At 39.4% G+C, this 14,639-nt stretch overlaps 1 protein-coding gene across 1 annotated transcript in view; it reads left to right on the top strand.

The window, feature by feature from the left end:
* The window catches only part of Dora (zinc finger SWIM domain-containing dorado), a 506,090-nt gene that overhangs the window by 248,800 nt on the left and 242,651 nt on the right, over positions 1-14,639 (top strand). Inside the window, exon 15 of the mRNA XM_070097330.1 lies at positions 13,535-13,668. Coding sequence (XP_069953431.1) covers positions 13,535-13,668 — 134 coding nt within the window. The remainder of the gene's footprint in view (positions 1-13,534; positions 13,669-14,639) is intronic.

Raw genomic sequence — 14,639 nt, forward strand, 5'->3', positions numbered from 1 at the left:
ATCCCATCAGTTCCAGCTGCTTTACCCCCTTTCATTCTACGTAATGCCTCACGTACCTCCACCACACTTACATTCTGCTCTTCTTCACTCCTAAAAGATGGTATACCTCCCTGGCCAGTGCATGAAATTACCGCCTCCCTTTCTTCCTCAACATTTAAAAGTTCCTCAAAATATTCTCGCCATCTACCTAATACCTCCCTCTCCCCATCTACTAACTCCCCTACTCTGTTTTTAACGGACAAATCCATACTTTCCCTAGGCTTTCTTAACTTGTTTAACTCACTCCAAAATTTTTTCTTATTTTCATTAAAATTTCTTGACAGTGCCTCTCCCACTCTTTCATCTGCTCTCCTTTTGCACTCTCTCACCACTCTCTTCACCTTTCTTTTACTCTCCATATACTCTGTTCTTCTTATAACACTTCTGCTTTGTAAAAACCTCTCATAAGCTACCTTTTTCTCTTTTATCATCTCTTTTATCACACCCTTTACTTCATCATTCCACCAATCACTCCTCTTTCCTCTTGCCCCTATAACCACAAACTTCTGCCCCACATTCTAATACTGCATTTTTAAAACTATTCCAACCCTCTTCAACCCCCCCACTACTCATCTTTGCACTAGCCCACCTTTCTGCCAATAATCGCTTATATCTCGCCCGAACTTCCTCCTCCCTTAGTTTATACACTTTCACCTCCGTCTTACTTGTTGTTGCCACCTTCCTCTTTTCCCATCTACCTCTTATTCTAACTGTAGCTACAACTAAATAATGATCTGATATATCAGTTGCCCCTCTATAAACATGTACATCCTGGAGCCTACCCATCAACCTTTTATCCACCAATACATAATCTAACAAACTACTTTCATTACGTGCTACATCATACCTTGTATATTTATTTATCCTCTTTTTCATAAAATATGTATTACTTATTACCAAATTTCTTTCTAAACATAGCTCAATTAAAGGCTCCCCATTTACATTTACCCCTGGCACCCCAAATTTACCTACTACTCCCTCCATAACATTTTTACCCACTTTAGCATTGAAATCCCCAACCACCATTACTCTCACACTTGATTCAAAACTCCCCACGCATTCACTCAACATTTCCCAGAATCTCTCTCTCTCCTCTACACTTCTCTCTTCTCCAGGTGCATATACGCTTACTATAACCCACTTTTCACATCCAATCTTTATTTTACTCCACATAATCCTTGAATTTATGCATTTGTAGTCCCTTTTTTCCTGCCATAGCTTATCCTTCAACATTATTGCTACTCCTTCTTTAGCTCTAACTCTATTTGAAACCCCTGACCTAATCCCATTTATTCCTCTCCATTGAAACTCTCCCACCCCCTTCAGCTTTGTTTCACTTAAAGCCAGGACATCCAGTTTCTTCTCATTCATAACATCCACAATCATCTCTTTCTTATCATTTGCACAACATCCACGCACATTCAGACTTCCCACTTTGACAATTTTCTTCTTCTTGTTCTTTTTAGTAATCTTTACAGGAAAAGGGGTTACTAGCCCATTGTTCCCGGCATTTTAGTTGACTTTTACAACATGCATGGCTTACGGAGGAAAGATTCTTATTCCACTTCCCCATGGATATAAAAGGAAAAGTAACAAGACCAAGAACTATTAAGATAAAATCAAAACTCAGATGAGTGTTAATAAATAAACGTGTACATGTATGTTTAGTGTGACCTAAGTGTAAGTAGAAGTAGCAAGACGTACCTGTAATCTTGCATATTTATGAGACAGACAAAAGACACCAGCAATCCTACCATCATGTAAAACAATTACAGGCTTTCGTTTTACACTCACTTGGCAGGACGGTAGTACCTCCCTGGGTGGTTGCTGTCTACCAACCTACTACCTACATGTACACGTTTATTTATACACACTCATCTGAGTTTTCTTTGATTTTATCTTAATAATTCTTGGTCTTATTACTTTTCCTTTTACAGTGGAGCCTCAAAAACCGAACTGCTCCCAACACGACCAATTATGTAAATGTAGTTTTGTAAGTGCTTTTATAAGTGTATTTTGGAGGGTCTGAAATGGGCTAATCTAATTTACATTATTCCTGATGGGAATAAATTCATTCGGTAAAGGCACTCGAACAGCCTTCTGGACTGAAGAAAGTTCGATATTTGAGGTTCCACTGTATATCTATGGGGAAGTGGAATAAGAACCTTTCCTCCGTAAGCCATGGGTGTTGTAAAAGTCAACTAAAATGCCAGAAACAATGGGCTAGTAACCTCTTTTCCTGTAAAGATTACTAAAAAGAATAAGAAAACGAAAATTGTCAAAGTCGGAAGTCTGAATGTGCATGGATGTTGTGCAAATGATAAGAAAGAGATGATTGTGGATGTTATGAATAAGAAGACGCTGGATGTCCTGGCTTTAAGTGAAACAAAGCTGAAGGGGGTGGGAGAGTTTCAGTGGAGAGGAATGAATGGGATTAGGTCAGGGGTTTCAAATAGAGAGTTAGAGCTAAAGAAGGAGTAGCAATAATGTTGAAGGATAAGATATGGCAGGAAAAGAGGGACTATAAATGTATTAATTCAAGGATTTTTTTTTTTTCAACAAACCGGCCGTATCCCACCAAGGCAGGGTGTCCCAAAAAGAAAAACAAAATTTTCTCTTTTTAAATTTAGTAATTTATACAGGAGAAGGGGTTACTAGCCCCTTGCTTCTGGCATTTTAGTCGCCTCTTACAACATGCATAGCTTACGGAGGAAGAATTCTCTCCCACTTCCCCATGGAGATAAGAGGAAATAAACAAGAACAAGAACTAGAAAGAAAATAGAAGAAAACCCAGAGGGGTGTGTGTGTATATATATATCCTTGTACATGTATGTGTAGTGTGACCTAAGTGTAAGTAGAAGTAGCAAGACGTACCTGAAACCTTGCATGTTTATGAGACAAAAATTGGACACCAGCAATCCTAATATCATGTAAAACAATTACAAGCTTTCGTTTTACACTCACTTGGCAGGACAGTAGTACCTCCCTAGGCTTTTGCTGTCTACCAACCTACTACCTAGGATTATGTGGAGTAAAATTAAGGTTGGATGTGAAAAGTGGGTTATAGTAAGTGTATATGCACCTGGAGAAGAGAGAAGTGTAGAGGAGAGACAGATTTTGGGAAATGTTGAGTGAATGCATGGGGAGTTTTGAACCAAGTATGAGAGTAAGTGTGGTTGGGGATTTCAATGCTAAAGTGGGTAAAAATGTTGTGGAGGGAGTAGTAGGTAAATTTGTGGTGCCTGGGGTAAATGTAAATGGGGAGCCTTTAATTGAGCTATGTGTAGAAAGAGATTTGGTAATAAGTAATACATATTTTATGAAAAAGAGGATAAATAAATATACAAGGTATGATGTAGCACATGATGAAAGTAGTTTGTTAGATTATGTATTGGTGGATAAAAGGTTAATGGGTAGGCTCCAGGATGTACATGATTATAGAGGGGGAACTGATATATCGGATCATTATTTAGTTGTAGCTACAGTTAGAACATAAGAACATAAGAACGAAGGAACACTGCAGAAGGCCTACTGGCCCATGCGAGGCAGGTCCAAGTCTCCTACCGGCTTAAGCCAATGCACCCAACCTAGTCAGGTCAGGTCACATTGACTTAAGGGAGGAACACGGCAACCGACCTGGTAGCACAAGCTATCAGGTCTAACTCACACCCACCCACATCTACTCATGTATTTATCCAACCTATTTTTAAAGCTACACAACGTTCTAGCCTCTATAACGGTACTTGGGAGTTTGTTCCACTCATCCACAACTCTATTACCAAACCAGTACTTTCCTATATCCTTCCTGAATCTGAATTTTTCCAACTTAAAACCATTGCTGCGAGTCCTGTCTAGGCTAGATATTTTCAGCACACTATTTACATCCCCTTTATTTATTCCTGTCTTCCATTTATACACCTCAATCATATCCCCCCTAATTCTACGTCTTTCTAGAGAGTGCAGTTTCAGGGCCCTTAGTCTATCCTCATAGGGAAGGTTTCTGATACATGGGATCAACTTTGTCATCCTCCTTTGTACATTTTCCAGAGAATTTATATCCATTCTGTAATACGGTGACCAAAACTGTGCAGCATAATCTAAATGAGGCCTAACCAAGGATGTATAGAGTTGAAGAACAACCTGAGGACTCCTATTATTTATGCTTCTTGATATGAAGCCAAGGATTCTATTAGCTTTATTGCGAACACTTATGCACTGTTGTCTTGGTTTCAGATTACTGCTAACCAGAACTCCTAAATCTTTTTCGCAATCCGTAATATTAAGATCTACATTATTTAGTTTATATGTGGCATGGTTATTGTCCTGTCCAACATTTAGAACTTTGCATTTGTCTATATTAAACTGCATCTGCCACTTCTCCGACCACTGCATCAGTCTATTCAAATCTTCCTGGAGTGCTCGAATGTCCTCGTCAGAATGAATTCGACGGCCTATTTTGGTGTCATCGGCAAACTTGCCGATGTCGCTCTTTATGCCCTCATCTATGTCGTTTATGTAGATTGTGAACAGCAGGGGGCCCAACACTGACCCCTGTGGAACACCGCTCGTGACACTTCCCCACTCTGATTTCTCCCCATTTATGCAAACTCTCTGCTGCCTATTTGTCAACCATGCCTCTATCCAGGAAAAAATTTCTCCTCCTATTCCATGTGCTTTAATTTTCCTCAACAGTCTCTGATGTGGGACCCTGTCAAAAGCCTTACTGAAGTCCATATACACAATATCATATTCATTACCATGATCTACCTCCTCAAATACCTTAGTGAAAAAAGTTAATAAATTCGTAAGGCAGGAACGCCCCTTTGTAAAACCATGCTGAGATTCGTTGATTAATTTATGCTTTTCAAGGTGGCTACGAACTGCCTCGGCAATTATTGATTCCATAAATTTTCCCACTATGGAGGTCAGGCTTATTGGTCTATAGTTCGAAGCTAAGGACCTGTCACCTGTTTTGAAAATAGGTATCACATTTGCCATTTTCCACTTATCTGGCACCATGCCAGTTTGTAGTGATATGTTGAAAAGATTAGCCAAAGGTGTGCTAAGCTCCTCTTTACATTCCTTTAGAACCCTTGCATACAGTTCATCAGGGCCTGGGGATTTGTTAGGTTTTAATTTATCTATTTGCCTAAGGACCATGTCACTTGTGACCCTAATAGTGCACAGTTTATTATCGTCCTGTTCTACATAATTTATCATTACTGGAATATCGCTGGTATCCTCCTGTGTAAAAACTGAGAGGAAGTATGTGTTAAAAATTCTACACATTTCCTTATCACTGTCAGTGAGCTGACCCGAGGAACTTTTGAGTGGGCCTATCTTGTCCCTGATCTTACTTCTGTATACCTGAAAGAATCCTTTTGGGTTAGTCTTCGATTCTCTTGCAACTTTAACCTCATAATCTCTTTTTGCTTTTCTAATTCCCTTTTTTATTTCTCTCTTTAACTGAATATATCGATTTCTCAATTGCCCCTCTCCTCTTTTGATTTGCCTATATATGCCTCTCTTTTGACCAATCAGATATTTTAATCTATTGTTCATCCATTTAGGATCATTTTTGTTTGATCTGATTTCCCTATTTGGAACATAATTTGACTGAGCAGCTAGAACTATGCCCTGGAAAGCATCATATCGGCAACCATCACCACCTACCTGACCCTTAGTCAGGTCATTCCAGTTCAGCCCACCTAAGTAATTTTTCAGTCCTATGAAATCAGCCAAGCGAAAGTCAGGGACGGAGACTTGATTGCCATTATTAGGGGAATTCCATGATATATTAAAACTGAGTGATTTGTGATCACTTTCCCCAAGCTCATCATTAACCTCAAGATTATTAATTAGTGTTTCCCTACTGGCAAGAACCAAGTCAAGGAGGTTATTTCCCCTAGTTGGCTCTGTCACAAACTGTTTTAAAAAACAATCCTGGATCGTATCAAGAAAGTCACCTGACTCTAAATTTCCTGTCAAATTGCTCCAGTCAATCTGTCTATAGTTGAAATCTCCCATTAGCACAACATTTTCGTATGTAGATGCCTTACGAATTTCGTCCCATAGAAGTTTACTGCACTCCCTATCAAGATTTGGGGCCCTGTAAATCACACCCAAAATTAGTTTTTCTCGGCCCTCGAGAAGCTGTAACCAAACAGATTCAGTGGCTGACGCTTCTAATTTAATATCTTGTCTAACACAACAATTTAAATTGTCTCTGACATACATCGCTACTCCACCACCTTTCCTGTTGACCCTGTCAGTGTGGAATAATTTATAGCCTTGTATGTGACATTCAGAGGGCATCTCTCTATCTTTCAGATTGAGCCAGGTCTCTGTTATAGCAATAATATCTATGTTTCCTGCACTTGCAATTAATCTTAGCTCATCTATCTTATTTCTTACACTCCTGCTATTAGTATAGTAAACCTTAAGGGAGCTAGTCCCTTGCTGCCCTCTGCTGTCCCCCTTTGTTTGCTGACCTGATCTATTGTCTTTATTTATAACTTCATGCTGAATGCCTTTTATACATTTACTGTTTCCAACCCAAGTGTTGCAACCTGCTTGTTTCCCACACACACCCATACCTCTATCTTCCATCAGTTTAAAATCATAGGCATTTCACCAATGGCCTTCTCAATCGAGTCTGCAAGTGCTACCACCCCAGCCCCAGAGAGATGTACCCCATCCCTTGCATACATATCATGTTTGCCATAAAAGTTGTTCCAGTTGTCAATGAATGGGATTGCAAGTTCCTTGCAGTATCTGTCTAGCCAGCAATTTACACCAATTGCCCTAGACAACCATTCATTTCCTACTCCCCTTCTAGGCAAGATGCTACATATGATTGGGATCCCTCCCTTAGACTTAATGAAATCTATAGCTGACCTGTACTTATCTAGCAGCTCTTCTCTCCTACCCTTCCCAATATCATTTCCACCAGCACTGAGACAGATAATGGGCTTGTTCCCATTACCTGACATGATATTATCCAGCCTGTTGACAATGTCCCCAACACCAGCTCCAGGGAAGCACACTCTATCTCTCATCTTCTTATTCCTATTACAAAAAGCACGGTCAATATATCTTACCTGAGAGTCACCAACCACAAGAATGCGCTTACCTCCATTAGCAGGGGCAGTAGTACCCTTACCTTCACTGGCCACTGAAGTACATTCATCCTGAAGAACAGAGAAGCGATTTCCTACCTTCAGATCTTCACTCTTAACTTTCCTTACTCTGATGCGCCTTCCATTACTGTGAACCACTCGCCACTTGTAGCAGGTGCTGGACTGCACCTCACTGCTGGTAGCCGTTGCTACCTCCCCAACTACAGCCTCCTCACAGCGAGAGACAGACTGCACCTCACTTGAAGCCTCATTCCCCACAACTCCAGCCACCTCACACTCTCTCCCAGACCCATTGAAGTGGTCCTTCAGCCTCCTAATCTCCTCCTGGAGAAGCAAGACCTCCTCCTTCAACTCTCCAACCTCAATTTTTAAAACACTGCAGAAGCAAGCCATGCTTTGTAACCGTCCACACTAATCCCCAAAGCAGCTCAGGGTCTGTGACCTCACGTGACGACTGACCACTGACGACTGACGACTGACCACTGACCACTGACGACTGACCACTGACCACTGACGACTGACCACTGACGACTGACCACTGACCACTGACGAGGTAGATGGGACAAGAGGAAGGTGGCAGCAACAAGTAGGAGGGAAGTGAAAGAGTATAAACTAAGGGAGGAGGAAGTTCGAGTGAGATATATGCGACTATTGGCAGAAAGGTGGGCTAGTGCAAAGGTGAGTAGTGGGAGGGGTTGAAGAGGGTTGGATGGGTTTTAAAAATACAGTATTAGAATGTGGGGCAGAAGTTCGTGGTTATAGGAGGGTGGGGGCAGGAGGAAAGAGGAGTGATTGGTGGAATGATGAAGTAAAGGGTATGATAAAAGAGAAAAAGTTAGCTTATGAGAGGTTTTTACAAAGCAGAAGTGTTATAAGAAGAGCAGAGTATATGGAGAGTAAAAGAAAGGTGAAGAGAGTGGTGAGAGAGTGCAAAAGGAGAGCAGATGAAAGAGTGGGAGAGGTACTGTCAAGAAATTTTAATGAAAATAAGAAAAAATTTTGGAGTGAGTTAAACAAGTTAAGAAAGCCTAGGGAACGTATGGATTTGTCAGTTAAAAACAGAGTAGGGGAATTAGTAGATGGGGAGAGGGAGGTATTAGGTAGATGGCGAGAATATTTTGAGGAACTTTTAAATGTTGAGGAAGAAAGGGAGGTGGTAATTTCATGGTCTGGCCAGGGAGGTATACCATCTTTTAGGAGTGAAGAAGAGCAGAATGTAAGTGTGAGGGAGGTACATGAGGCGTTACGTAGAATGAAAAGGGGCAAAGCAGCTGGAACGGATGGGATCATGACAGAAATGTTAAAAGCAGGGGATGATATAGTGTTGGAGTGGTTGGTACTTTTGTTTAATAAATGTATGAAAGAGGGGAAGGTACCCAGGGATTGGTAGAGAGCATGTATAGTCCCTTTATATAAAGGGAAGGGGGACAAAAGAGATTGTAAAAATTATAGAGAAATAAGTTTATTGAGTATACCAGGAAAAGCGTACAGTAGGGTTATTATTGAAAGAATTGGAGGTAAGACAGAATGTAGGATTGCGGATGAGCAAGGAGGTTTCAGAGTGGGTAGGGGATGTGTAGATCAAGTGTTTACATTGAAGCATATATGTGAACAGTATTTCGATAAAGGTAGGGAAGTTTTTATTGCATTTATGGATTTAGAAAAGGCATATGAAAAAGTGGATAGGGGAGCAATGTGGCAGATGTTGCAAGTATATGGAATAGGTGGTAAGTTACTAAATGCTGTAAAGAGTTTTTATGAGGATAGTGAGGCTCAGGTTAGGGTGTGTAGAAGAGAGGGAGACTACTTCCCGGTAAAAGTAGGTCTTAGACAGAGATGTGTAGTGTCACCATGGTTGTTTAATATATTTATAGATGGGGTTGTAAAAGAGTAAATGCTAGGGTGTTCAGGAGAGGGGTGGGATTAAATTATGGGGAATCAAATACAGAATGGGAATTGACACAGTAACTTTTTGCTGATGATACTGTGCTTATGGGAGATTCTAAAGAAAAATTGCAAAGGTTAGTGGATGAGTTTGGGAGTGTGTGTAAAGGTAGAAAGTTGAAAGTGAACATAGAAAAGAGTAAGGTGATGAGGGTATCAAATGATTTATATAAAGAAAAATTGGATATCAAATTGGGGAGGAGGAGTATGGAAGAAGTGAATGTTTTCAGATACTTGGGAGTTGACGTGTTGGTGGATGGATTTATGAAGGATGAGGTTAATCATAGAATTGATGAAGGAAAAAAGGTGAGTGGTGCATTGAGGTATATGTGGAATCAAAAAACGTAATCTATGGAGGCAAAGAATGGAATGTATGAAGGTATAGTAGTACCAACACTCTTATATGGGTGTGAAGCTCGGGTTGTGAATTCAGTAGCGAGGAGGCGGTTGGAGGCAGTGGAGATGTCCTGTCTAAGGGCAATGTGTGGTGTAAATATTATGCAGAAGATTCGGAGTGTGGAAATTAGGAGGTGTGGAGTTAATAAAAGTATTAATCAGAGTGCTGAAGAGGGGTTGTTGAGGTGGTTTGGTCATTTAGAGAGAATGGATCAAAGTAGAATAACATGGAGAGCATTTAAATCTGTAGAAGGAAGGCGGGGTAGGGGTTGTCCTTGAAAAGGTTGGAAGGAAGGGGTAAGGGAGGTTTTGTGGGCGAGGGGCTTGGACTTCCAGCAGGCGTGCATGAGCGTGTTCGATAGGAGTGAATGGAGACAAATGGTATTTGGAACCTGACGATCTGTTGGAGTGTGAGCAGGGTAATATTTAGTGAAGGGATTCAGGGAAACCGGTTTTTTTCATTTAGTCGAACTTGAGTCCTGGAAATGGGAAGTACAGTGCCTGCACTCTAAAGGAGGGGTTTTGGGATATTAGCAGTTTGGAGGGATATGTTGTCATCTTTATACGTATATGCTTCTAAACTGTTGTATTCTGAGCACCTCTGCAAAAACAGTGATTATGTGTGAGTGTGGTGAAAGTGTTGAATGATGATGAAAGCATTTTCTTTTTGGGGATTTCCTTTCTTTTTGGGTCACCCTGCCTCGGTGGGAGACGGCCGACTTGTTGGAAAAAAAAAAGAAAAAGAATTAATGAAGAAATAGAAGAAAACCCAGAGGAGTGTGTGTATACATATGCTTATACATGCATGTGTCGTGTGAAATAAGTGTAAGTAGAAGTAGCAAGACGTATCTGAAATCTTGCATGTTTACGAGACAGAGAAAAGACACCAACAATCCTACCACCATGTAAAACAATTACAGGCTTCCATTTTACACTCACTTGGCAGGACAGTAGTACCTTCCTGGGCAGTTGTTGTCTACCAACCTACTACCTAGAGAATCTTATTAGTTGCATAATTAACATTTGCTTAGGTGATGCTGATTCTTAAAAAATGCTATACTAGGCTCTGCTTGCAGTGCTTCGTTAACCCTTTCATGGTTGGTGATGTACTAGTACGTATAAATTCTAGTGCTTTCAAATCTAGCGAGAGAAAGCTGGTAGGCCTACATATGAAAGAATGGGTCTGTGTGGTCAGTGTGCACAGTATAAAAAAGATCCTGCAGCACACAGTGCATAATGAGGAAAAAAACTCCGACCGTGTTTTTGCTTTAAAACAGCGACTTTGCAGTGTATTTTCGTATGCTATTTATGGTTGTATTCTAGTTTTCCTGGTCTCATTTTATAGAATGGATGACATATTACAGAAATTGAGATGATTTTGATTGGTTTCACAATGAAAAGTACCATGAAATTGAGCTCAAAGTAGCAGAAATGTTTGATTTTTGCCAAAGTTCAAAAGCAAACGACTCATGCAATGCGTCCAATACACGTCAACTGGTGAGTCTGATATTCTTTCACAAGTGTGCTGATATCATTTATACCATTCCTACACTAATGTAGTAGTCTGCATAACAGTAAATCTTCTATTTTTTTGTGAGAATAAAAATTCAAAGTGGAAAGCAAAAGAATTGTAAGAGAGGCCTGGGGACATGAATAATGAACAGAAAAATGTTATTTTAGTGCCAGGAATATCTGTCTTGTTTATTCTGGACCCTATTTAGAAATTGTCATCTTTTGAAGTTTGTGTGAAATTGGCAAAATTACCATTTTCTGACCATTTTATTGGATAGTTGAAATTGGTAAATGGGTGGTTTCTTGTACTCATTCTATAGAAAAAATAGGGCTCAGAGTGGGCGAAATCGCCGATATGTAAACATCGTTGAGACCACTAACTTTGCGAGAGTATAATTCCATAAGTTTTCCATCAACTTTCATACTTTTGGTGTCATTATGATCGGGAAAAGATTCTCTATCATTTCATAAGATTTTTTTTTTTTTTTTTTTTTTTCCTGAGAACAAGTTTAGGAGAGGGCCTGCTGACCCTAAAAGGGTTATTGCAGTGATCTTCAGTTCTACCCATTCCTCATTAATTCAGACTTCCTACAATAAATATATTCAACACTAAGCTAAGGACAAAAATATATTAAGTAATGTGTGTACTGCATATGCATTTTTTTAGGACTAGCTCTATTAGCTGCTTAACCCGTAAATGGTCCAAACAGATCTACGTTCACATGTGTAGTGCTACAAAAGTAGATCTACTTTTTTTACATATTTTCAAATATAACAAAAAAAAAGTAGATGAAAGTTTTTTTTACACATTTTCAAATGTAAAAAAAACAAAAAGAAGATCTACTTTTTTTACATACTTTCAAATGTTGAGAAAACGTATATATACGTTTGGACCATTTATGGGTTAATATATGATAGTGTAAACATGTTATCAGGCTTATATACACATTTGAAAGTGAAAAAAAAGGCTGTTTTCACTTGACAGCAATTTTGCTGTACTGCAGTAGCCTGGAATCTAACCTGCTGTATAAGCAGGGCCCTCCTGTACTAATACTTAGTGAGAATCATGAATATTATTTGGTTTAACTCTTAAAGATTGGTATATACAGACAAAGTATTTTACTGTCCATTTCTTTTTCAAAATCAGTGGAATTTGTACTAATATCAGTTAGTTGGTCTGCACGGTCTTCTGCTGGAGTTTTAGTGGGTTGCTGAACACTGACTCACTCATTTCCTGTTCATCATCAGTATACAAATCTCCTCTCAATAATGGTCCAATTCTACAGGTAGCTCTTAGCTTTGATTTTGCATAGGAATAGAAATATTTTGGGTTTCTTGCAATATCTTGTATGGCTCTCTGTTCCATTTGTACTTCTTCTGTTAGGTATGACATCCTAAGTTTTTGCTCTAATTCAGTGATCTCTTGGCTATGACTATCTTTCCTCTGTTGCACCATATTTGTGTTTTTAAGCAAAACAGGTTACTGAATTGCTTAAAAACACAAATATGCTGCAACAGAGGAAAGATAATCTTAGGCAAGAGATCACTGAATTAGAGCAAAAACTTAGGATGTCATACCTAACAGAAGAAGTACAAATGGAACAGAGTGCCATACAGGATATTGCAAGAAACCCAAAATACTTTATTTCTATGCAAAATCCAAGCTAAGAGCTACCTGTAGAATCGGACCATTATTGAGAGATTTGTATACTGACGATGAACAGGAAATGAGTGAAATCCTGAAAGAACAATGTGAGTCAGTGTTCAGCAACCCACTAAATGACAGCAAGGTAGAAAATGCAGAAATATTTTTCACTCCAGCAGATGACCGTACAGACCAACTAACTGACAGTACAAACTCAGCACCTGGACCAGATTCAAGGAATGCTCCATTTATAAAAAAGTGCAAAGTACCACTAGCATGAGCCCTCAGTATTCTATGGAGAAAGAGCTTAGATCTAGGTGAAATACTGGAGACCTTAAAGAGTGCAGACATAGCTCCTTTGCATAAGGAAGGTTGTAGAGCACTAGCTAAAAATTACAGACCAGTAGCCCTAACTTCTCACATCGTAAAAATCTTCGAAAGAGTGATGAGATGGCAGATTACAAATTTCATGAGCTAGCACAACCGGCATAACCCAAACCAGCATGGTTTTAGAGCAGGATAATCTTGCTTGTTACAGCTACTGAACCATTATGACAGAATTACAGAGGCATTAGAAGACGACTAAAACACAGATGTGATTTACACGGATTTTGCAAAGGCATTTGACAAATGTGATCATGGAGTGATGGCGCACGAAATGAGGGCCATGAGCATTATGGGGAAGGTAGGCAGATGGATTTCCAGGTTTCTAGCACTCATATTGCAGGACTCCCACATGTAAGAATTGTTGGATACACTTGTGTTTATTTTAATTTTATCGATGATATTCATGACTTTTTAACTGATACCTACTAGACCTCTGTACTTCCCTTGATCTCAGTGACTATTAACTTGACAGATAATTCACCAATCCCTGGTCGATGTGTAGCTTGGATTAAGTCAACAGGACCTGGCTCAGACTCAGGCTCTTCAGGCAACTCCTCTGATAGCATAGGCTCATTCTCTAGTGGTGACAAGATCAGCTGCCTTGAAGTGAGTATCTTTAAATTTCTAAAGTTTGTAACATGTTTTCATCTTTGTTCACTTTTAATTGACACTAATTAGCATGACATTAATTTTTTTTTTCAACAAGTCTGCCGCCTCCCAGCTAAGCAGGGTGACCCAAAAAGAAAGAAAATCCCCAGAATGAAAATACTTCCATCATCATTCAACACTTTCACCTCACTCATACATAATTATTGTTTTTGCAGAGGCACCCAGATACAACAGTTTAGAAGCATATATAAAGATACAATATAAAAAGTGACCTGAAATAATATAATAAACTCCATATAGAATATAATATCAGGGCCCCAATTATGTATATACCATCCTATTATACATCCCTCCAAACTGCCAATATCCCAAACCCCTCCTCTAAAGTGCAGGCATTGTACTTCCCATTTCCAGAACTCAAGTCCAGCTATATAAAAATAACTGGTTTCCCTGAATCCCTTCACTAAATATTACCCTGCTCACACTCCAACAACTCGTCAGGTCCCAAAAACCATTCGTCTCCATTCACTCCTAACACGCTCATGTACGCTTGCTGAAAGTCCAAACCCCTCTCCCACATTAATACGTAATATTAATTGGCATGAAAGGTGAAATATTTGTGTATATTGGAGCTCAAACACAATAAAAACCTCAAGCTGCACATCACTGCTTAATTCTGCCATTCCTTCCAGATTTCTCTTATACAAACAAATTGTTTATTTTAGTGGCACACTGATGTTTGTAATCAGCATTTCAAAGTATTTCTATCAAAATAAAGTGTTGTATGACTTTGCACCAAAAGAATAATGTGTGTACATGGCACTGAGCAGTCAGTAATCTATTTTTTTTTTTTTTTAACACACTTGCCCTCTCCCACCATAGTCAGCTTGTATGCACTCTAGCACTACATTCTTTAATCCACACCATACCACCTCAGTCAATCTTCTTCAAACCTTTAACTGTATTTG

The sequence above is a fragment of the Cherax quadricarinatus genome, chromosome 57 (genome assembly GCF_038502225.1).
Source record: "Cherax quadricarinatus isolate ZL_2023a chromosome 57, ASM3850222v1, whole genome shotgun sequence".
NCBI classification, from domain to species: Eukaryota; Metazoa; Arthropoda; class Malacostraca; order Decapoda; family Parastacidae; genus Cherax; species Cherax quadricarinatus.